Source organism: Nomascus leucogenys, chromosome 6 (genome assembly GCF_006542625.1).
Source record: "Nomascus leucogenys isolate Asia chromosome 6, Asia_NLE_v1, whole genome shotgun sequence".
Classification (NCBI taxonomy): Eukaryota; Metazoa; Chordata; class Mammalia; order Primates; family Hylobatidae; genus Nomascus; species Nomascus leucogenys.
This window is the reverse complement of record NC_044386.1, coordinates 60,313,820-60,337,443: the sequence shown is the minus strand read 5'-3', so window position 1 is coordinate 60,337,443 and position 23,624 is coordinate 60,313,820. Positions and strand designations below refer to the sequence as shown.

General features: G+C 41.6%; 1 protein-coding gene across 2 annotated transcripts in view; it reads right to left on the bottom strand.

Moving 5' to 3' along the window:
* Positions 1-23,624, bottom strand: part of INO80 (INO80 complex ATPase subunit) — a 139,151-nt gene that overhangs the window by 99,961 nt on the left and 15,566 nt on the right. For both annotated transcript variants that reach the window (XM_030814281.1, XM_030814280.1), the window contains exons 2-9: positions 19,423-19,608; positions 19,031-19,200; positions 18,873-18,940; positions 15,315-15,470; positions 10,448-10,568; positions 8,269-8,483; positions 3,727-3,780; positions 2,396-2,599 (exon numbers count right to left, since the gene is read on the bottom strand). In XM_030814281.1, coding sequence (XP_030670141.1) covers positions 2,396-2,599; positions 3,727-3,780; positions 8,269-8,483; positions 10,448-10,568; positions 15,315-15,470; positions 18,873-18,940; positions 19,031-19,200; positions 19,423-19,565 — 1,131 coding nt within the window. In that variant the 5' untranslated portion in view covers positions 19,566-19,608. The remainder of the gene's footprint in view (positions 1-2,395; positions 2,600-3,726; positions 3,781-8,268; positions 8,484-10,447; positions 10,569-15,314; positions 15,471-18,872; positions 18,941-19,030; positions 19,201-19,422; positions 19,609-23,624) is intronic.

The window sequence follows — 23,624 nt, the reverse complement described above, 5'->3', positions numbered from 1 at the left end:
TTCATAAAATATACTTGATTTACCCTTGATCCACTCTCCCAAAAGAAAAACAATAAAATAGGGAATACAGCAAAAAAAAAAAAACCCCAAAAGGCTGAAAGTATATTTTATAAAGCAGTAATCTACGTAAAATCATCCTGTCTCTTTAAAGCTTTATAGCATTTGAGTCAGATCCAAAATAGAAGAAAATTTAAGAAAGAGAGTGACAGAAAATTAAGTTTTTGTCTTAATGAATGTTCATGTTTCAAACCTAAAGTGCTATCAAGAAAATCTTTGTTTTTTTCTGAAGAGATGGTATCTTACTCTGTCACCCAGGCTGGAGGGAGTAGCAAGAACACAGCTCACTGCAGCCTCAACATTCCAGGCTCAAGCAATATTCTCACCTCAGCCTCCAAAATAACTGGGACTATAGGCACGTGCCACTGCATCTGTCTAATTTTTCTACTGTTTATAGATACGAAGTATCACTATGTTGCCCACACTGGTTTTGAACTCCTGGATTCCAGCGATCCTCCTGCCTCTGCCTTTCTGCTAGGATTATGGGCATGAGCCAATACACTCAGCCTAAGGAAAACTTTCTAAAGTAAAACAATTAAGAAAAAGAATAACATCTTTTTTTTTTTTTTTGAGATGGATTCTTCCTCTGTCGCCCAGGCTGGAGTGTAGTGGCACGATCTCGGCTCACTGCAACCTCCACCTCCTGGGTTCAAGCAATTCTCTGCCTCAGCCTCCCGAGTAGCTGAGACTACAGGCGCCTGCCACCATGCCCAGCTAATTTTTGTATTTTTAGTAGAGACGGGGGTTTCACCATGTTGGCCAAGCTGGTCGAACTCCTGACCTTGTGATCCACCCACCTCGGCCTCCCAAAGTGCTGAGATTACAGACGTGAGCCACCGCGCCCAGCCAAGAGTAACATCTTTAACCTTAAAAAAGTTAACTACCATATGATTAAATGAACGAAGTAGATTAAGAAAACAGAAAGGATATGTTAAAATTTTATTTCAAAAGTTCAACGAAAAAGATGCATAAGTCAGCATAACCATCAGCTATCAACATAACTAAGAATCTAGGTCTCACAAATCTAGAATATAGGCCAAGGTGCCTGCAAAACTTCAAGATCTGTGGCTAACTCTCAAATGACTTTAAATTCTATGAGTTAAGAATTCCCAAAAGCATCAAATGTTTACTAACTTGATAATATGATTACCTTGCATGCAAATATACAAATTAACCAGGAGACTTAAGAGAACTGAGCAAAATCCATCTTCATTCTCGATGTCATGATAAAATAAGGGAAGACCAAGAGCTCAGAAGAGGCTCCAAAGCTCCACTTAGACACGAGTTACTACATATACCTGAAAGAAAACATCATCCAATCCACTAATTCCCTTCTTTCTTCAAATCTCAACTCTCCTTCCATTCATCTCAGCTGGTTTATCAATGGCAATACAATGACTTTGCCTTCTTCTCTCATCTTGCTTCCCTCAGCAATATACATAGCCTACATCAGCTGGCATCAGGTTTAGCAACAGTACTGGCTGCAAGTTAAAACAGTAAAGTAGGCTGGGCGTGGTGGCTCATGCCTGTAATCTCAACATTTTGGGAGGCTGAGGCAGGCGTATCATCTGAGCTCAGGAATTCGAAACCAGCCTGGCCAACATAGTGAAACCCTGTCTCTACTAAAAATACAAAAAATTAGCTGGGCATGGTGGTGGGTGCCTACAGTCCCAGCTACTCGGGAGGCTGAGGCAGAATTGCTTGAATCTGGGCGGCAGAGGTTGCAATGAGCCGAGATTACGCCACTGCACTCCAGCCTGGGCGACAAGAGTGAAACTTCATCTCAAAAAAAATAAATAAATAAAACAGTACAGTAGGTGAAGGGTAAATCTTAGAAAACTGGGCTCACTGTCCACTGTCCCTATCTGGCCCTGAATTTGGCAACTATTTCTTATTGTCAAAAAAAAGCAAAACTGTAGTCAGCACCTACAAACAAACCAAGATGAATTAAAAGCTACTTTCTTTCTCTTTTGTTCATTCCTTTTTCTTGAAGAATAAGTGCCCAGAATAGAGGACAGCTTAGAAGAAAAGAGAAAAAGACCTGAGGAGGGCCTTACCAAAAGACTAAACGCAGAATTGGTTTACTAGTCTAAAATCACCATCCTCAAAATTAAGTCTTTAAAAAAATTTCTGACGGTAGGAGACCAAGGCAGGCGGATCACTCGAAGCTCAGGAGTTTGAGACCAGCCTGGGCAACATGGCGAAACCGCAGCTCTACCAAAAAAAAAAAAAAAAAATTGACAGTGTCATTGGTTAGATGTACAATTTTCAAAATGCAAACCAATCTCTTCAAATGGCTGTAGTAATTAGTTTTCAAAATGTTATGCTTTTGCCCTACCTCCCGCATTTCCTCATCCAACTTCCGCTGCTCCAAAGCTTCCTTCTCTGCTCTCTTGCGGTGCTCCTTCTCCACTTTCTCATATTTCTTCCAGTACAGAAGCATCTCCTTGGTGAGGCGGCGGGCACGAGGCAAGGTTTCCTTACAGTTCTTCTGGGCCTGCAAGGCAGCTCGACGCACCTCCTTCATGCACTGGTGAGCAAGCTGAAAACAACAACAGCATTACAGCGGAAAGGACCCCATACCAGAGGCTGGTTCTTCCCAGACTCTAAACCACATCATTCTTCAATCTGTTCAGTACAAACTGTCATCCTTGACCACATCTCTTTCTCCTGCAACTTGATTAATGTCCTTGTACAGTACTGTGACATAGGCCCAGACCCTGTGGTAATATCAGGGATAAGAAATCTATCCGATTTCCATCACCTTAGAAGATGAAAAATTATAATGACAAAGAAGGACCTGGGATGTGCTTGGAAGTTACAAAATGTTATTGTACACATTAATAACAGCTATCATTGCTTATTATATCTTTAGCACCACTGAAAAATATATTAAACTAATTTACTCTTCACAAAAATCCTATGAAATTGGCATTACCGTCACCCTCATTTATAAATGAGGAAACACAGAAGTTGAATGACTACCCCAGAGAAACACAACTAATAACATGGCCTAATCTGATCCTCACAATTCTTAAAGGAAGTTGTTTTAGTTTCCTCTAAGGGAAGGTATTCACATCATTATTTCTTAGACGAGACTGAAGACGGAGATTCCATGATCTGCTCAAGAAATCAGGGTGGGCTATGGTCTTATCCAAAAAGGTTCAAATACCAGAAATGTGAGGAAGAACAATTTTATTTAATAAACAGATTGAGGCTGGGCACGGTGGCTCATGCCTGTAATCCTAGCACTTTGGGAGGCCAAGGCAGGCAGATCACCTGAGGTCAGGAGTTCAAGACCAGCCTGGCCAACATGGTGAAACCCTGTCTCTACTAAAATACAAAAATTACAGGGCATGATGGCAGATGCCTGTAATCCCAGCTACTCGGGAGGCTGAGATGGGAGAATTGCTTGAACCTGGGAGATGGTGGTTGCAGTGAGCCGAGATCACTGCCACTGCACTCCAGCCTGGGCGGCTGAGACTCCGTCTCAAAAAATAAATAAATAAATAAAAAATAAACAGCTTGAAAACATTCAGAAACTCTCTTACGAACTATTGGATTCATGATCAACAGGTTACAACAGACAAGAGCAGCAAGATGGACCCCAAAGAAGGAGAATATATTCCAGCAAAACATGAAATGGAAAATACAAAACTACAATTTTACCTTTCGGCTATTGGTGAGAAACAGGTTACGAGCTGAAGCTTTCTGCTTATTTGCCTAAAATATTTAAAAAACAATATTTCATTTAGGATTCATTTTTGAACTAAGACTATGTAGAATGCACAGTCTTTTATTCAATTCCTAGAGGGTTAGAAAATGTCAAGCCAAGCAAGATACATTACTTCTATAAGGCATCGTCTCAATACCATACATAAAACTATTAAACAGGCATTCAAGAAGAATAAGTCAGCATTGTGGATGCCTTAAACAGTCTTCTGTATACTTTTGGGAAGATGTTAAGTTACATGTAAGGCTTGAAGTGGACTAGAAAAATGTTAAAATACCTAAAACTTAGCACCATCCTGATTAAAAACATGTTGCTTACCAGGGCCAATCTGTAAGGCTGGGAGAACAGGGCACCCAGATACAGGAATCATTAGGAGAAAAGATAAACTAGTCTCCTAAGTTGTGATTCTAGCCCCACCTCCAGCCTAGGCAAACCTGATGTCACTATCACTCAGTTTCTGCCACCACATAAGCCTAATCTTCTCTAAAACTAAACTCCAAGGAAGACCTAACACAAAATAACCCAGCAGCCCACAACCCAGTATCCAGCTATTTGTGTTTTCCACTCTAGCTAAGGGGAAAAACAAAAGTCAGTACAGAAACCTGACTCCCCATGATGTCTATTTGACATGGAAGAAGATGCCGAAGAGGCAGAGCTGGGTGGCTCTTTCAGTACTGAACAGCACTCTCCTTGATGCTAAAGAAACAATGGGTTCAAAGTGACAAAGAAGGTCTGAAAGCCACTTCTCTAATGTTTGCACGTACGACAGCAAATTTAACGGAATATATCAGCCTTTTATAAAAAAAACTCTTACTAATTAAAGAGCTATTGTCACTCTGAAGCCAGGAACCTCAAATATTCCCACTAAAACGTCATTTCTTGGCCAGGCGTGGTGGTTCATGCCTGCAATCCCAGCACTTTGGGAGGCCGAGGCGGGTGGATCACTTGAGGTCATGAGTTTGAGACTGGACTGGCCAATGTGGTGAAACCCCATTTCTACTAAAAATAGAAAACTTAGCCAGGCATGGTGGCATATGCCTGTAATCCTAGCTACTCGGGAGGCTGAAGCAGGAGAATCACTTGAACTTAGGAGGCGAAGGCTGCAGTGAGCTGAGTGAGATCGCACCACTGCACTCCAGCCTGGGCGACAAGAGCAAAACTCCGTCTCAAAAAAAAAGGTCATTCTTGGCCAGGCACAGTGGCTTACACCTGCAATCCCGGCACTTGGGAGGTTGAGGCAGGAGGATCACTTGAGTCCAGGAGTTTGAGACTAGCCTGGGCAACACAGTGAGACCTCGTCTCTATAAAAAATAAACAGAATTGGGCCGGGCATGGTGGCTCACACCTGTAATCCCAGCACTTTGGGAGGCCGAGGTGGTTGGATCACCTGAGGTCAGGACTTCAAGACCAGCCTGGTCAACATGGTGAAACCCCCGTCTCTACTAAAAACACAAAAATTAGCTGAGTGTGGTGGCAGGCGCCTGTAATCCCAGCTACCCGGGAGGCTGAGGCAGGAGAATTGCTTGAATTCAGGAAGTGGAGGTTGCAGTGAGTCGAGATCGTGCCATTGTACTCCAACCTGGGTGACAAGAGCGAAACTCCATCTCAAAAAAAAAAAAAAAATTAAATAAACAGAATTAGCTCAGTGTGGTGGCACACACCTATAGCCCCAGGTACTCAGGAGGCTGAGGTGCGAGGACTGCTTGAGCCTGGGAGATCAATGCTGAAGTAAACCAAGATCAGTCCACTGCACTCCAGCCTGGGCAACAGAACAAGATTCCATCTCAAAAAGAAATGAAAAATCATTTCTTTCATTGAAAGGACACCATCTGAGGCCTCTTCATCAGGTACTAAGCAGGTTTTCCCATAACTTTCCCATCAAGAATGCTCAAGCACAGGCTGGGTGCAGTGGCTCACGTCTGCAATCCCAGCACTTTGGTAGGCCGAGGCGCACAGATCATGAGGTCAGATCGAGACCAGCCTGGCTAATACAGTGAAACCCTGTCTCTACTAAAAATACAAAAAAAATTAGCCGGGTGTCGTGGCGGGTGTCTGTAGTCCCAGCTACTCCAGAGGCTGAAGGAGGAGAATGGCATGCTAATACGGTGAAATCCTGTCTCTACTAAAAATACAAAAAAAATTAGCCAGGTGTCGTGGCGGGTGACTGTAGTCCCAGCTACTCCGGAGGCTGAAGGAGAATGGCGTGCTAATACGGTGAAATCCTGTCTCTACTAAAAATACAAAAAAATTAGCTGGGTGTCGTGGCGGGTGCCTGTACTCCCAGCTACTCCGGCGGCTGAAGGAGGAGAATGGCGTGAACCTGGGAGGCGGAGCTTGCAGTGAGCCGAGATCGCACCCCAGCCTGGGCGACAGTGAGACTCCGTCTCAAAAAAAAAAGAATGCTCAAGCATAAAGTATGTCTCCAGAAATACTTATTAACTGCTATGGAAAAAAAAACTTTAATTTTACAGCAGCAAAACACCACCATACCAAGGGATCAAAGGTAATATCCTCAAAACATTAAAACAGGGCATGGTGGCTCACACCTATAATTCCAGCACTTTGGAAAGCCGAGGTGAGCAGCTCACTTGAGGTCAGGAGTTCAAGACCAGCCTGGCCAACATGGCGAAACCTCATCTCTACTAAAAATACAAAAATTAGCTGGGCGTGATGGCGCGCACCTGTAGTCCCAGCTACTCAGCTACTTGGGAGGCAGAAGTGGGAGAATCGCTTGAACCCAGGAGGCAGAGGTTGCAGTGAGCCAAGATTGCACCACTGTACTCCAGCCAGGGTAAGAGAGCGAGACTCCATCTCAAAAAAAAAAAAATTAAAACACACTATAACCTCTATAGTTTAAAAACTGTCGTTTTTAAACTAACCTATATGAAGTATATGTGTAAGATGCAGATCTAGTTTTATCTTTTTCAAAACAGCAACCCAGTTGTCTCAGCACTACTAATTTATAAGTCCACCAGCTTATTCCACTCATCTATTTGCCTATTCATGTGCCAGTACCACACTTTTTTAACTGTAGAGGTTTTGTAGTGTGTTCTAATGTTTAGCGGGGATTTTCCAATTCTTCCCCAGCTACTCCTACATTCTGACTTCATCACATAGACTTTAGTATCAACTTTTCTCAATTCATAAAATATCCCGTTTCTAAAAAAAATCCAATTTATAATGAAATATCCTGTTCCTATCAGGATTGCACTCAATTCATCCTTAAGAGTAATATGTAAACAACTGGTGAATCTCACTTAAGGGTAAACAGACATTCCTTGGACTATTAATTGCAACTTCTTTAAAAAAAAAAAAAAAAAGCTGCGTATAGCATCTGGCTTGCAACTATTAATTTTGAAATTATATCAAAACAACATGTTATTGGCTGGGCGCAGTGGCGCACATCTGTAATCCCAGCACTTTATGAGGCGGAGCCAGGCAGATCACCTGGGGTCAAGAGTTCGAGACCAGCCTGGCCAACATGGTGAAACCCCATCTCTACCAAAATACAAAAATTAGCTGGGCATGGTGGCCATCTGCCTGTAGCCCCAGCTACTTGGAAGGCTAAGAAAGGAGAATTGTTTGAACCTGGGAAGCAGAGGTTGCAGTGAGTCGAGATGATGACACTGCAATCCAGCTCAGGCGACAGAGCAAGACTCCATCTCAAAAATAAGAAGAAGAAAATAAAATGTTATCAAAACCAAATGAATTAAGAGGAAAAATGCTTATACATGTTTCTTTTAACTCGTTCACATTTTATTCTAGTGCCTGTGATTATTCAGCAACATTCAAACATTTGTAAATTCTCTAAGAAACATATCAACTCCTTTTTATTTAATTTTTGAGACAAAATAAATAAATATTTATTATGTGAAACATTCTGTTACACAAACTAGAGTGCAGTGGTGCGATCTCAGCTCACTGCAGCCTCAACCTCCTGGGCTCAATCTATCCTCCTGCCTCAGCCACTTGCATAGGTAGGGCTACAAACATGTGCCACTATGCCCAGTTCATTTTTGTAGTTTTTGTAGAGATAGGGTTTCACCATGTTGTCCAGACTGGTCTCAAACTCCTGGGCTCAAGCGATCCACCCACCTCAGCCTCCCAAAGTGCTGGGATTACAGGTGTGACCTACCATGCCTGGCCTCTTTTTAATGTTTTCTAATATCACCTATAAATTGGCTGCCAAGTATCTATTGCTATATTTAGGAAAACTGCATTCTTTCCTTGAAGAAGTTGTCCTCCAATTTTTTGGCCAAGGAGCATCACACAATAACTAATTGTCTTGTGAATTCTGACCACATTCTAAAAGAAACTGTTAACTGAAAGAGTACTACTCAGCATTTTCTTGATTCCAACAGATTAGTTTCTTTGCGGAATTCCTATCTCTGAAAGTATCTAGCTCTCAGAGTTCCTCTTTAGTGGGTGGGGAGAGAAAACATTCTCCCAATCTCCATCTCCTGGAGGCATTCACTTACCTTTGGTAGTTCCTTTTTCACAATGCTGAGCCATACTTTCCTGCGACGAGCATTCAGCTGCTCAATGGATAAGTGCTTTTTCTTAGTGCCAGGGGGAGGTGCATCGTGAGAAAACTTGGCAAAGACTTTGGTCTGGTGGTGATGGCGACGAGGGGATTCTTCAGAGGAAAGTTCTTCATCTCTTCGTCTTTTTTTCTTCACTTTTTTCAACTTAGCTGCAAAAGAAACAGATGCAACAGGGTTGCACTTCCACAGGAGATAGTCACAAAGCAACCTCACGACTTAAAACATGCAAGGTTCTTTCCTTATTCCACCTGACACTGACAACACATATCCCTTTATCTACTCAGACCCATGAACATTCCTTGAGGAAGAAAAATAACAGAGAAGAAGAAACATACTGATTGATACCTCACTAACCTGGAAAAGAACACTGGATACTCACTCTGTTTATAAGAAAGTGAAATACAGAATAAAACCCGAGAACCAAATTTCTTTTATTTTTTTTCTGAGACGGAGTCTCGCCCTGTCGCCCAGGCTGGAGTGCAATGGTGCAATCTCGGCTCACTGCAACCTCCACCTCCCAGGTTCGAGCAATTCTCCTGCCTCAGCCTCCCGAGTAGCTGGGACTACAGGCGTGTGGCAAGAACCAAATTTCTTTTGAACCTAATAGGTAAGGAAGTGTCTGAGGTATCACAGACTCAAGTAATAGTCAAAGGAAGGAAACTTATTTCTACTTGGTGGCAATATAAAGTGGCTATACGTCTATGCAGTGTGGGGAAAATAAGAAAAAAGTATACCTATAAGGTGGATAAAGAAAAATAAAAGAAAAAGACATATTGATATGTCACTAAGACTTGCAAGACAAAAATACATGAAACAAAACCTTAATTCAGGTTGGAGGAAGGGTGTGGAGGGTGAGAAAACACTAATAAAGATAATAGAGAAAGAAGGGAAGACTAAAAGGAGCCTTTTTGAGTACAATTCATACCTTCAAGCCAGGTGCGATGGCTCACGCCAGTAACCCCAGCACTTTGAGAGGCCAAGGCAGGCGATCGATCACCTGAGGTCAGGAGTTCAAGACCAGCCTGGCCAACATGGTGAAACCCCATCTCTACTAAAAATACAAAAATTAGCCAGGTATAGTGGCGTGCACCTGTAATCCCAGCTACTCGGGAGGCTGAGGCATGAGAATTGCTTGAACTCAGGAGGTGCAGGTTGCAGTGAGCTGAGATTGTGCCACTGCACTCCAGCCTGGGTGACAGAGCGAGACTCCATCTCAAAAAAAAAAAAAAGAAATTAATACTTTCAGGGGAATAAAATTTGCCTCACAAAGATAGTTTAAAACTTTCTCTTTCAGTTTCCTTCCTGATATCCAGCTGCTGAGAGCTCGGTAAGAGAGGAAAGGACATTTCCTGGCAAACATGCAAACAAACACTACAGAAGATCATCAGGAGGTGATCTATTTTAAATCACCTCAGACAGCAACAATGATAACTTATTCCAAACACTTTGGGTTACTTTTCTTACTTCTCTGTGCATAACCAACTTCCTATCCCAGAACATTTGCAATATTTGTAGGGTGTGTATAAGAAAAATGGAATAAACTAATTTTGCCTAAACCTTTAGCTAGGAATCTGTCTTTCCAATTCTAGAACTAAAGACTATAAGCCAAATATGAATTAAGGTTAATAATATAGTCTATCCTTCACATCATAGATTCAAACAACTGAGGATCAAAAATATTCAGGAAAAAAAAAAAAAGAATGGTTGTAGCAGCTGTACTGAATATGTACAAACTGTTTTTGGTCATTATTCTCTAAACAATATAGGGTAACAAGTATTTACATAGCATTTACATTGTATTAGGTATTATAAATAATCCAGAGATGACTTAAAGTATACGAGAGGATGTGCACAGCTCATATGCAAATACTATACCATTTTATATAAAGAACTTGAGCATCTGTGGATTTTGGTATCTGCCAGGGGTCCAGAATCCAATCACCCATGGATACCAAAGGGAAAATTGTACTTGCTACTAATTAGAAAGGAGAGTTTATCAGATAAAGCAAATTTCTACATATGGACTATATATAAAGTCCAAATGCACCAGTAGGCCACATGCAATTCTGAAACTAAGAATGAATATACGTGGAAGGCAGTTCAACATGCTCACCTTTAAGTTTCTTTTCCTCCTTAAATTTCTTTTTCTTGGGTCCAAGTAGATGCCGTTGTTGCTCATAGAAAGGGTCATATGTGGAGAGCAGGCCTGCACTGTAGTACTGATATTGCTGCAACTGAAGCAGGCAAAAACCATGATGGGCCGGTTTTCTATAGTGCAGCTTTCAAATTATCTTTGCTACAGAAAACTAAGCCAGAGGAAATCATGGCTCCTAAATACAGTATTCTTCCCACAAAGAGATCAGTAACATCTAGTTTATCAAAGGGAATCACTTCCTTAACTTCAAACAAAATGAGTTCAACTCCTATACACGTAACAGGTCACTGAAAATAATTTAAGAAAGCAAAACTCTTCATGCTTCGGAATTTCTACAGAATACTTACTTAAACCTGACATATACTAAGACATGAAATTAATTCCTTGCAGAAATGTCTCCCCTTGGAAATTCACCACCAAGAAATAAACCATATTTCTATTACCAACAGTTCCTCATGCTTGCTTTTCTTTTTTTTTTTTTTTTTTGAGACACAGTCTTGATCTGCCGCCAGGCTGGAGTGCAGCAGTGTGATCTCGGCTCACTGCAACCTCCGCCCCTTGGTTCAAGCGATTCTCGTGCCTCAGCCTCCCAAGTAGCTGGGATTATAAGCGCACGCCACCACACCCAGCTGATTTTTGTATTTTTAGTAGAGACAGGGTTTCACCACGTTGGCCAGGATGGTCTTGATCTCCTGACCTTGTGGTCAGCCCATCTCGGTGTCAGCCCACCTCAGCCTCCCAAAGTGCTGGGATTACAAGTGTGAGCCACTGCAACTGGCCCTTCATGCTTGCTTTTCTATTAGTCATATGTCTGCTTCAAACAGTCACCAGTCATCCCAATTCTTCAATCTTTCAAGTCTTTCCTCTCTTCATCTCCCACTAAGAGAGACTGCTATTATTATAGATAGTGCCTACATTGCCAGAATTCTAACATATGAATAATGTAACTCTTTCCATCCAGGAAGTGATAAGTAAATGCTTTCAAATATTTCACTTAATCCCCAAATCTCATATTAATTTTGTCTCACATATTACTAATGCATAAATATAAATTAAAATTACGTAGCCCACTTTTAAATCTCTTTCCTGGATTATAGCCAAATAAATTGTCCGAGGACTGAAATAAGACTGAAAGATTAACATGGGGAACTATTACAATGTCCTCTGTTAAAAATCAAAATTAAATTAGCATGCACTGAGCTGTACACTTAAAGTCTGAGAACTTTCCTATATGTATGTTTTACGTGAATTTAAAATATAAGCAGGCCAGGCATGGTGGCTCAGCTGGGCGCCATGGCTCACGCCTGTAACACCAGCACTTCGGAAGGCCAAGGTGGGCAAATTATTTGAGGTCAGGAAGTCAAGACCAGCCTGGCCAACATGATGAAACCACATCTCTACTAAAAATAAAAAAAAAATTAGCCAGGCATGGTGGTGGGTTTCTGTAGTCTCAGCTACTTGGGAGACTAAGACAGGAGAATTGCCTGAACCCAGGAGGCAGAGGTTGCAGTGAGCCAAGATCATGCCACTGCATTTCAGTCTGGGTGACAGAGCTTCCATCTCAAAAAATAAAATAAAAATAAATAAAAAATAAACATAAAAAACAAGCAAATACTTGGAGCGCCAAGTCCCTTAGTGCTGGAGTTTAAGAAGGAAGGAACTTGGCCAGGCGCAGTGGCTCACGCCTGTAATCCCAGCACTTTGGGAGGCCGAGGCGGGCGGATCACGAGGTCAGGAGATCGAGACCATCCTGGCTAACACGGTGAAACCCCGTCTCCACCAAAAATACAAAAAATTAGCCGGGCGAGGTGGCAGGCGCCTGTAGTCCCAGCTACAAGGGAGGCTGAGGTAGGAGAATGGCGTGAACCCTGGGGGGCGGAGGCTGCAGTGAGCCGAGATCGCGCCACTGCACTCCAGCCTGGGTGAAAGAGCGAGACTCCGTCTCAAAAAAAAAAAAAAAAAGAAGAAAGAAGGAAGGAACTTTTTACATCAAAATGGTCAGATACTGTGTTTACCACTTCTACAGGTTTATAAGGTTCAGAATATTATTCCAATCTCTCTGAACTAACTTTGGACCTTAACTAATTGCTAGAAAATTCTTACGTCTTCAAATATACTACTGCTCATTATGTACAACGTTCCACACTTGTAGAAATAGTCAAAAGGCGGCTGGGCGGGGTGGCTCACCCCTGTAATCCCAGCACTTTGGGAGGCCGAGACAGGTGGATCACCTGAGTCTGAGACCAGCCTGACAAACACTGAAAAACCCTATCTCTACTAAAAAGACAAAACTAGCCGGGCGTGGTGGCGCATGCCTATAATCCCAGCTACTTGGGAGACTGAGGCAGGAGCATTGCTTGAACTCAGAAGGCGGAGGTGGCAGTGAGCCGAGATTGCACCATTGCACTCGAGCCTGAGCAACAAGAGTGAAACTCAATCTCAAAAAATAAAAAAGAAAGAAAGAGTCAGAAGGCTTTGGTAACGGCGTTCAAATAGTTGTCACTCAAAACTATCATCATTTTATTGTTAGTGTATGAAGAGCTTTCTAAGACAGAAACACTACTCCCAAAGAGCAACTGCATGAATAAGCAACACTAGAATGTAAGCATTCTGGCAATTCCTCAAAAGGCTAAACAAGGAGTTTCCATATGACCCAGCAATTTCTCTGTTAAGTATATAATGAAGAGAAATAAAAACACATCCACACAAATCTTCCTATCATCATTATTCAAAATAGCCAAAAAGTAGAAATATGCTAATCATAGTTCATGAACTGGATAATGCATATATAAAATAAGGTATAAATACAACAAATATTTGCAAAAAAAGAAATGAAATGCTGACACATGCTACATTAATCAATCTTGAAAATATGACATTAAGTGAGAGAAGCTGGACACAGCAACATGTTGCATGATTCCATTTGTATGAAATGTCTAGAATGGGCACATTTATAGAAACAGAGCGGATTGGGCTGGGGATGGTGGCTCACGCCTGTAATCCCAGCACTTTGGTAGGCTAAGGCAGGAGGATAACCTGAGGTCAGGAGTTCGAGACCGACCTGGCCAACATGGTGAAAACCCGTCTTTACTAAAAATGCAAAAAAAAAAAAAAAAAAAGCCGGGTGTGGTGGCGCACGCCTGTAATCCCAGCTACTCGGCAGGCTGAGCAGGAGAATCGCTTGACCCTGGGAGGCAGAGGATGCAGTGAGCCAAGATCGCGCCACTGCACTCCAGCCTGGGCAACAGAGCGAGACTCTGTCCAAAAAAAAGAAAAAAGGAACAGAGTGGACTGGTGGTTGCCTGGACTGAGGGACAGATAGAATGAGGGGCAACAGCTAAGAGGCATGCAATTTCTTTTTTTTTTTTTTTTTATTATACTTTAGGTTATAGGGTACATGTGCACAATGTGCAGGTTTGTTACATATGTATCCATGTGCCATGTTGATTTCCTGCACCCATTAACTCGCAAGGCATGCAATTTCTTTATGAGGTGATGTAAATGTTCAGGAATTAGGCAGTAATGATAGTAACCCAGCTATGAATATATTAAAAAAACACTGAATTGCACACTATATAAGGCTGAAGTTTTGTTATGTGAATTACATCTCAATAAAGCTGTTCCACTGCTACCTAAAGTTAAAATGATGTATCTTTTTTTTTGAAGAACATATCTTTTAGTCCAGTACATCTGAAGTATTAGTAGTTCAATTTCATTGATTCCAGAGAATTTTAGAAAATTTTTTTTTTTTTTTTTTTTGAGATGAAGTCTTGCTCTGTCACCCAGCCAAGAGTGCAGTGGCACAATCTCGGCTCACTGCAACCTCCACCTCCTGGGTTCAAGCGATTCTCCTGCCTCAGCCTCCTGAGTAGCTGGGATTACAGGCATGCACCACCGCGCCCAGCTAATTTTGTACTTTTAGTAGAGACAGGGTTTCCCCATGTTTGTCAGGCTGGTCTCGAACTCCTGACCTCAGATGATTCACCCGCCTGGGCCTCCCAAAGTGCTGGGATTACAGGCGTGAGTCACTGCGCCCGGCCAACTTTTTGTATTTTTAGTAGAGATGGAGTTTCACCAAGTTGGCTGGGCTGGGCTCCAACTCCTGACCTCAAGTGATCTGCCCACTTCAGCCTCCCAAAGTGCTGGGATTACAGGCGTGAGCCACCGCACCCAGTCAGGAATTTTCTTTTAAGTTCCAGGGTACATGTGCAAGATGTGCAGGTTTGCTACACGGGTAAACATGTGCCATGTGGTTTGCTGCACCTATCAACCCATCACCTAAGTATTAAGCCCAGCAAGCACTAGCTATTTTTCCTGATGCTCTCCCTCCTCCTGCACCCACCTGCCCAGGCCCCAGTGTCTTGTTCCCCTCCCTGTGTCCATGTGTTCTCATTGTTCTGCTCCCACTTACACTCCCTGCTGAGGATAATGATTTCCAGCTCCATAAAATGATGTATCTGTTTTTTTTTTTTGAGACGGAGTCTCGCTCTGTCCCCAGGCTGGAGTGCAGTGGCTTGATCTCGACTCACTGCAACCTCTGCCTCTGGGTTCAAGCAATTCTCCTACCTCAGCCTCCTGAGTAGCTGGGACTACAGGCGCACGCCACCACACCCAGCTAATTTTTGTATTTTTAGTAGACAGGGGGTTTCACCATGTTGGCCGGGATGGTTTCAATTTCTTGACCTCATGATCCACCCACCTCGACCTCCCAAAGTGCTGGGATTATAGGTGTGAGCCACCATGCTCAGCCAAAATGATGTATCTTTAATGACTATAAAGCAGAGGGTGAATACTCAGTTTGAAGTGTTTCTCCTGAAACTCTTACCTCCTTGTCTTTACTATACTTATTTTGATGAAGTTTCTTATATTTGTGTAGTCGAAGCATGTTGTGAAGTTCTTCTCTGCTAAGATTGAGTTCTTCTTCATCACCATCTTCACTCTGAGAATCAGCCTCGCTGGATTCATCACTTAGCAGAATGCTCTGAAAAGGGTGAAAATAGAAATGTATCTTTTGCTGTGAAGCAATCCCATTTATAATCCAAGCATTTTTTCCCAGATCCAAAACAATGACAAAAACAGCAGGAAGATAGTCACTCCAGTTCCCTTTATGATATGCTTTACAAATTCAACTGAAAAACATTAAGAATACTAATTAAACTTAGGGAATACAAATTAAAATGCAATAAAACATGGGACATGTTATCAGCAACAAGGCTAAAAATTCCTCTGAATACTTACAAAAGTATAAGCAATACATAAATATCATATACATATAAACTATACATACATGCCAAACAGGAAGGCAAAAAAAACAACTACCTATAGGGTATAAAAAAATATAGAAAGCAAGCTGTAATGGCCCAAAAGGAGAAATATCCCAAATACCTATTTATTGATAAATGGATAAATAAAATGTGGAATATCCAGATAATGAGATGTAATTCAGCCATGAAAAGGAATAACACGTTAGTAGGGGCTACAATATGAAGAACCTTGAAAACATTATGCTAAATTAAAGAAGTCAGTCATAAAAGGTCACGTTATCCTAGGATTCAATTTATATGAAATGTCTAGGCTGGGAGTGGTGGCTCACACCTGTAATCCCAACACTTTGGCAGGCCCAGGCAGGAGGACTGCTTGAGGCCAGGAGTTCGAGACCAGCTTGGGCAACCTAATAAGATCTCTTCTCTACAGAAAAAGGCATGTGCCTATAGTCCCAGCTACTTGGGAGACAGAGGAGGAAGGACTGCTTGACCCCAGGAGTTCGAGGGTGCAGTGAGCTATGGCTGCACCACTGCACTCCAACCTAGGAAACAGTGCAAGAGCCTGTCTCTTAAAAAGAAAACAAAAACAAAAATTCCAGAAGAGGCACATCAACACAGACAAAAAGCAGATTAGTGGCTGCCAAAGGACAGAGGAAATAGAAAATGGAGAGTACTGCTGGCCGGGCTCAGTGGCTCACGTCTGTAATCCCAGCACTTCGGAAGGCCGAGGCGGGGGGATCACAAGGTCAGGAGTTTGAGAATAGCCTGGCCAACACGGTGAAACCCTGTCTCTACTAAAAATACAAAAATTAGCCAGGAGTGGTGGCAAGCGCCTGTAGTTCCAGCTACTCAGGAGGCTGAGGCAGGAGAATCGCTTAAACCCAGGAGGCAGAGGTTGCAGTGAGCTGAGATCGCGCCACTACACTACAGCCTGGGCGACAGAGCAAGGCTCCGTCTCAAAAAACAAAAAAGAAAAAAAGAAAATGGAGAGTGACTGCTAACGGGTACAGGGTTCATTTCAGAATGTTAAAAATTTTCTGAGATTACATTGTAATCATGGGTATACAACTTTGTAAATACATGAAAAACGACTAAGTTTTAACCTGTAAAAGGGTGAATTTGGCTAGGCACGGTGGCTCACACCTGTAATCCCAGCACTTTGAGAGGCTGAGGCAGGCAGATTGCTTGAGCTCAGGAGTTCGACACCAGCCTGGGCAACATGGCGAAACCCCCAAAAATTAGTTGAACGTGGTGGTGCGGGCCTGTAGTCCTACTTCACAGGGGTGAGGCTGGAGGATCACTAGAACCCAGGAGGTCGAAGCTGCACTAAGCTGAGATTGTGCCACCGCACTCCAGCCAGGGTGAAAAAGTGAGACCCTGTCTCGAAAATAAATAAATAAAAATAAAATAAAATGAAAAGGTGAATTTTATGACAATGAATTATAACTCAATTTTTCAAAATATGACAGCTAAACATAACAATTTCTGCATTTCCAACAGCCTAAAGCGCAACTGATATTGACCAAATCGGACCTTTTACACATGAGCCTTTTGAAGGACCTAGTGATAATAATGAAGGGTTTTAATTGCTTTTGAGTACTTCATAGGAAAAGTATAAAAGAGAAATAATTAGTTTCAATAAAAGAAATACTATCCTTAATTCAGTTTGGCCACTGACAGTAATCTTCTAAGAGTGTAAATGGCTTATGACTACACTCCAATGGCTTATGACTACAACGACAGTAAAACACAAATTCCTTAACATAGACAAAGCCTGTGTGATCACAGTCTTGTAACTTCATCTTCCACCATCCTCCTCATTCACTGTGCTCTAGCCATACTAGACTTCTTTTTTCGCCAAACATACTAAGTTGTTTCTTTTCTCAGGACTTTTGTAGTTGTTCCTTCTGACCGAAATGCCGTTACCCTAGATATAACATGGTTCTCTGTGATCATTCAGAATCAGTTGAAATGTTATGTCTTTAAAGAAGCCATGTTTATTTACAAGTTCACAGGCTTACTAACTGCCTGCCTCCTTTAGAATGTAAGCACCATTGGGCAGGAAACTTGCCCAACCATAATAGTACCTGGCACATGCACATGGATGCACTAAATCAACATCTGTTAAATGAATAAACTACTCAGGAACTAATGGAAGTTATGGAATTAATATAAATTATGGAACTTACGGAATTAATATTCCTGATTATGTGACCCAATGAGTGCAAAGACTTCATCTGATAAATTTTTGTACTTCCTCTTTCCCCTCAGTACGTTATAACAGGTTGAGCATCCCTATTCCAAAAACCCAAAATACTCCAAAATCTCAAAGGTTTTGAGCACCAATAAGATGCCACAAGTGGCAAATTCCACACCTGACCTCATGTGAGAGGTCACAGTCAAAACACAGGTATATAAAACAGTTTATTCAGCATCCCCAAGGGAAAAATATAATTACCTTCAGGCTATGTTAAGGTGTATATAAAACATAAATGAATTTGGTGTTTATTAACTTGGGTCCCATCTCTAAGATATCTCATTTTGTACTGCAAATATTCAAAAAAAAAAAAAAAAAAATCTGAGGCTGGGAGCTCACGCCTATAATCCCAGCACTTTGGGAGGCTGAGGCAGGCGGATCACCTGAGGTCAGGAGTTTGAGACCAACCTAGCTAACATGGTGAAACCTCATTTCTACTAAAAATACAAAAAAATTAGCTGGGCGTGGTGGCACGTGCCTGTAATCCCAGCTACTCAGGAGGCTGAGGCAGGAGAATCGCTTGAACCCAGGAGGCGGAGGTTGCAGTGAGCTGAGATCATGCCATTGCACTCCAGCTTGGGCAACAAGAGTGAAACGTCGTCTCAAAAACAAAATCTGAAACACATTTGGTCTCAAGCATTTCAGATTGGCAATACTCAACCTGTACTCAATTCATGTTTGCTAAATGACTTCACTGAATCTTCCAGATTTTCTCAATAATCTCTTCAAAAAACCACATCCACTATAAAAGAATCATATTTGAAAAACTCAGTCAATCTGCCAAAATGAGTTGATAACTTTCCCATCTATTAGTAACTTTAGCAGACTATCTGCATTGTAAACATCCTGCTTTATCTCTTACCTTTAGCCACTTTCTGCTTTTCTTCAGCTTAGAGAAATTATATAAATTCCCCTTATCACATTTTGATTCTGTATAAAGAAACACAAAGAATAAAAAAATTAAAGGATGACTGCCCCAAGATAACAATAGTCCAAAGGGGGATGTCACACCACACTGACCTGACTGTAGAACTCCATTCAGAGAATATGTGTTTAACATTCCAGAACTGCCTGCTCCAGAAGTTTCACCAAGCAATGAATTTGGAGGTTCTTCCTTAACTTGTATTAAGGGATCCCCAGACTGGGGCAATAAGGGATTACTGTCATCCAGTCCATCTTCACTGTCATCACTATAAATTGAAGAATGAGTCCACAATTACAGCTGACCCAATAAAATATAATTTAAAGTTAGAACTAGACACTTTACAGAATATAAATTGACTGTTTTTATCTGAAAGAGGCAAAAGAAAATATCAAACAAAAATCATAAGATACTTTAATCCTATAAAATCTGTAAGGATAATGGAAATCAGGAATTTGGAAAAACATATTGCAAAGATACAATAACATACCTAGAAATATTCCTATTGAAGATGGCTGACGTTTGTCGCAGAAAATGGTCCAACCGGAGGGCCCTCTCCAAGTACTGAAGATAGAGGGGCTTTGCCAGCTCAGTGCAGCCTCCATCATCCCTGGCACCCAACTCCGAGGCCATAGAACAAATTTGTCTTCATGCACAAGGACCTCCGACTGCACGGCTGCAGAACAGAGATAAGAAGTGAAAGATGAAATTACTATCCATTCTCCCTTTCTCTTGCCTGCTTGTTCCCAATATGAAGAGAAATCAGACCTTCCAGAACACAAGACACTGAGAAGACAGGAGTCTGCAGAAAGATCATGATAAAGCTCTTGTTAGACACTGCCTCCTAAAGCAAAGGCAGAAGTTAAAAGGATATAAAGAATATAAAAGTATAGCAACACAGTTACATTTCACAATGAAAATTCATACTATACTTTTTCAAAACAGTATCTTAAAACGTATACCCACTTCCTTTATCCCTTTCAACAAAAAATTACCCAAAACTATGAATAAACAACTATCCAAATCTACACCCCAAGCTCGCTGTTGTGCACCTCAGAAAGGAAAGTACTAGAGGAGCACTCGTTCTCAGCATCACCTTCAAAATAGGTGCTGCCCTCTTCATTTTGAATTCATATTCATACATGTATGTAAGGTATCTTATTTATAAGAGAATAGACGTACTGGCAGAGTATTTTACTATCCTTTGTAAAAATGCCATAATGAGTAAAATTTAAATTTAGAAAATTGGAGCAAAAAGAATAAAAGTGAGGGTGAGAAACACGGGTATAGCCTAAGCATTCTCTTTGCTACCTTACATTGTTAAAGACAACATTAGGGTCAGAACATCTTCACTAGAGACACAATCACACAATCAGTATAACAACGCTTCTCCCACCACTTTCTTGTTTGTTTTTGTTTTTTGAGACGGAGTCTCACTCTGTCACCCAGGCAATTCAAGCAATTCTCCTGCCTCAGCCTCCTGAGTAGCTAGGATTACAGGCGCCCACCACCATGCCCAGCTGATTTTTGTATTTTTAATGGAGACGGGGTTTCACCATGTTGGTCAGGCTGGTCTTCAACTCCTGACCTCAAGCAATCCACCCGCCTCGGCCTCCCAAAGTGCTGGGATTACAGGCTTGAGCCACCATGCCCAGCCTTCTCCCACCACTTTCAAACAGTAACATCTGCCTTATACCTGGTTATCTCTAAATACTTAAAAGGTTACACGAGGATTAAATAATGACATAATTTACACTAATAAGCCCACCAAATGACGTAAATACTCAATAAACCATAAATTATTGTTATTTTTTTTCAGACGGAGTTTCGCTCTTGCAGTGGGGTGATCTTAGCTCACTGCAACCTCTGCCTCACAGGTTCAAGTGATTCTCCTGCCTCAGGCTCCCAAGTAGCTGGGATTACAGGCGTCCGCCACCACGCCTGGCTAATTTGTTTTATTTTTAGTAGAGATGGGGTTTCACCATGTTGGCCAGGCTGGTCTGGAACTCTTGACCTCAGGTGATCTACCAGTCCCAACCTCCCAAAGTGCTACGATTACAGGCGTGAGCCACTGTGCCCAGCCTAAAATACAAAAATACGAAAAATACAAACATTAGCTGGGCGTGGTGGCAGGCATCTGTAATTCCACCTACTCAGCAGACTGAGGCAGGAGAATCGCTTGAACCTGGGAGGCAGAAGTTGCAGTGAGCCAAGACTGTGCCACTGCACTCCAGCCTGGGCAACGAGAGGAAAACCCCATCTCAAAAAACAACAACAACAACAACAAAAAACTAAATGATAAGTTTTTTTGTTTTTTGTATTTTTAGTAGGAAGGGGTTTCACCATGTTAGCCAGAATGGTCTTGATCTCCTGACCTTGTGATCCGCCTGCCTCGGCCTCCCAAAGTGCAGGGATTATAGGCGTGAGCCACCACGCCTGGCCAACTAAGTGATAAGCTTTAAAGGTAATCATATATCTGAGTTGTCTTCTCTTTTTTTTTTTTTTTTACAGTTTTCTAATATAACCTTTCTATCTAAAACAGTGTAACTTCTAGAAAAACCAGGAGAAAATCTTCATGACTGACCATAAAAAATTCTAGATATGCAATCAAAAGCACAAAAGATCAAAAATTAGACCATGCAAATTAAAAATGTTTACACTTTAAAATATATCATTAAGAAAATGAAGACAAACTAGGCACAGTGGCTCATGCCTGTAATCCCAACACTCTGGGAGACCGAAGTGGTGGGAGGATCACTTGAGCCCAGGAAGACAAGATCAACCTGGGCAACACAGTGAGATCTCATCTCTTCAAAAGAATTTAAAATTAGCTGGGCATGGTGGCACAGGCCTCTGGACAAACTATTTGGGAGGCTGAAGTGGGAGGATCACTTACAGCCCAGGAGTTTGAGGCTACAGTGAGCCATGATCTTGCAACTGCACTCCAGCCTGGGTGACAAAAAAAAGAAAAAGAAAATGAAGACAAGCCACACACTAGAAGATACTTGCAAATCATCTATCTGATAAAGGTCTTGTATCCACATAAACAACTCTTTTTTTTTACACAGTTGTCAGTGTGTACACATAAAACTTACAACTCTATAAGATAAATAACCCAATTTAAAAATGGGCAAAAGATTTTGAACAGACATTTTACCAACAAAGATGTATGACTAGCTAATAGACACATGAAAAAATGCTAAATATCAATAAATTAAAATTAAAGCAACATACTACTTCATACCCACTAGAATAATAAAAAAGATAAGCTAGACACAGTGGCTCTCACCTATAATCCCAACATTCAGGAGGCTGAAGTGGGTGGATCCCTTGAGCCCAGGAGTTTGAGACCAGCCTGGGCAACATAGCAGGACCATGTCTCTACAAAAAATTAAAAAATTAGCCAAGTATGGTGATGCGTGCCTGTAGTGCCAGCTACTCAAGAGGCTGAGGCGAGAGGATTGCTTGAGCCCAGGAAGTCAAGGCTACAGTGAGCTATCATTGTGCCACTACACTCCAGCCTGGAGTAAGACCCTGTCTCAAAAAAAAAAAAAAACCACACACACACACATACACACACACACACACACGCACACACACACACACAGAACAAGAGAGTGAGAGAGAGGGAAAGAAAAAGGAAAAAAAAAAAAAAAAAGAAAAATGTTCCAAATTCCCATTGTGGCGATAGTTGCACAATTCTGTAAATCTACCAAAAATATATCCAAAATATACTGAACTGTATATTTTATTTAAATTATGTGAATTTCATAGTTTGTAAATTGTCAGTCTTGGTAATATAAAGAAAAAAGAATGCTAAAAAATACTTTTGGCCAGGAGCAGTGGCTGAAGCTTGTAATCCCAGCACTTTGGGAGGTGAGGCAGGAGGGCTTGAGCCCAAGAGTTCAAGACCAGCCTGAGTAACATAGCGAGACCTTGTCTCTACAAAAAAATTTAAAAATTAGCTGGGTGTAGTGGCATGCACCTGTAAACCCAGCTACTTGGGAGGCTGAGGAGGGAGGATGGTTTGAGCCCAGGAGGTTGAGACTTCAGTGAGTCATGAATGCACCACTGTACTCCAGCCTGCATAACAGAGTGAGACTATAAAAAAAAAAAAAAACAAACTTTAAATTTCACTTTTTCAAAGTGAGACCTAACATGTACCCACCCACTCCAAAAGATTTCAAAGAAATTGGTTTTTAAAATACAACAAAACTCCCTTAAGAGAACAGCAAATAATTCATCTTGATACATGTATAAATGTAAAAGTACTCTGCTTGGCTCCATCCCAAGCTTTTATTATAGAACAATTAATCCATGCTCTAGTTATTTTACCTGATAACGAAAATAACACTAATTAAGGAGGTATGACTACCAAGTAATACGGAGTGATTCAAAATGAATGGAATATTTTCTTTTTTTTTTTTTTTTTTTTTTTTTTGAGACGGAGTCTCGCTCGTAGCCCAGGCTGGAGTGCTGTGGCCCAATCTCGGCTCATTGCAAGCTCTGCCTCCCTCCCAGGTTCACGCCATTCTCCTGCCTCAGCCTCCCGAGTAGCTGGGACTACAGGCGCCTGCCACCACGCCCAGCTAACTTTTTGTATTTTTAGTAGATACGGGGTTTCACCGTGTTAGCCAGGATGGTCTCGATCTCCTGATCTCGTGATCCACCTGCCCCGGCCTCCCAAAGTGC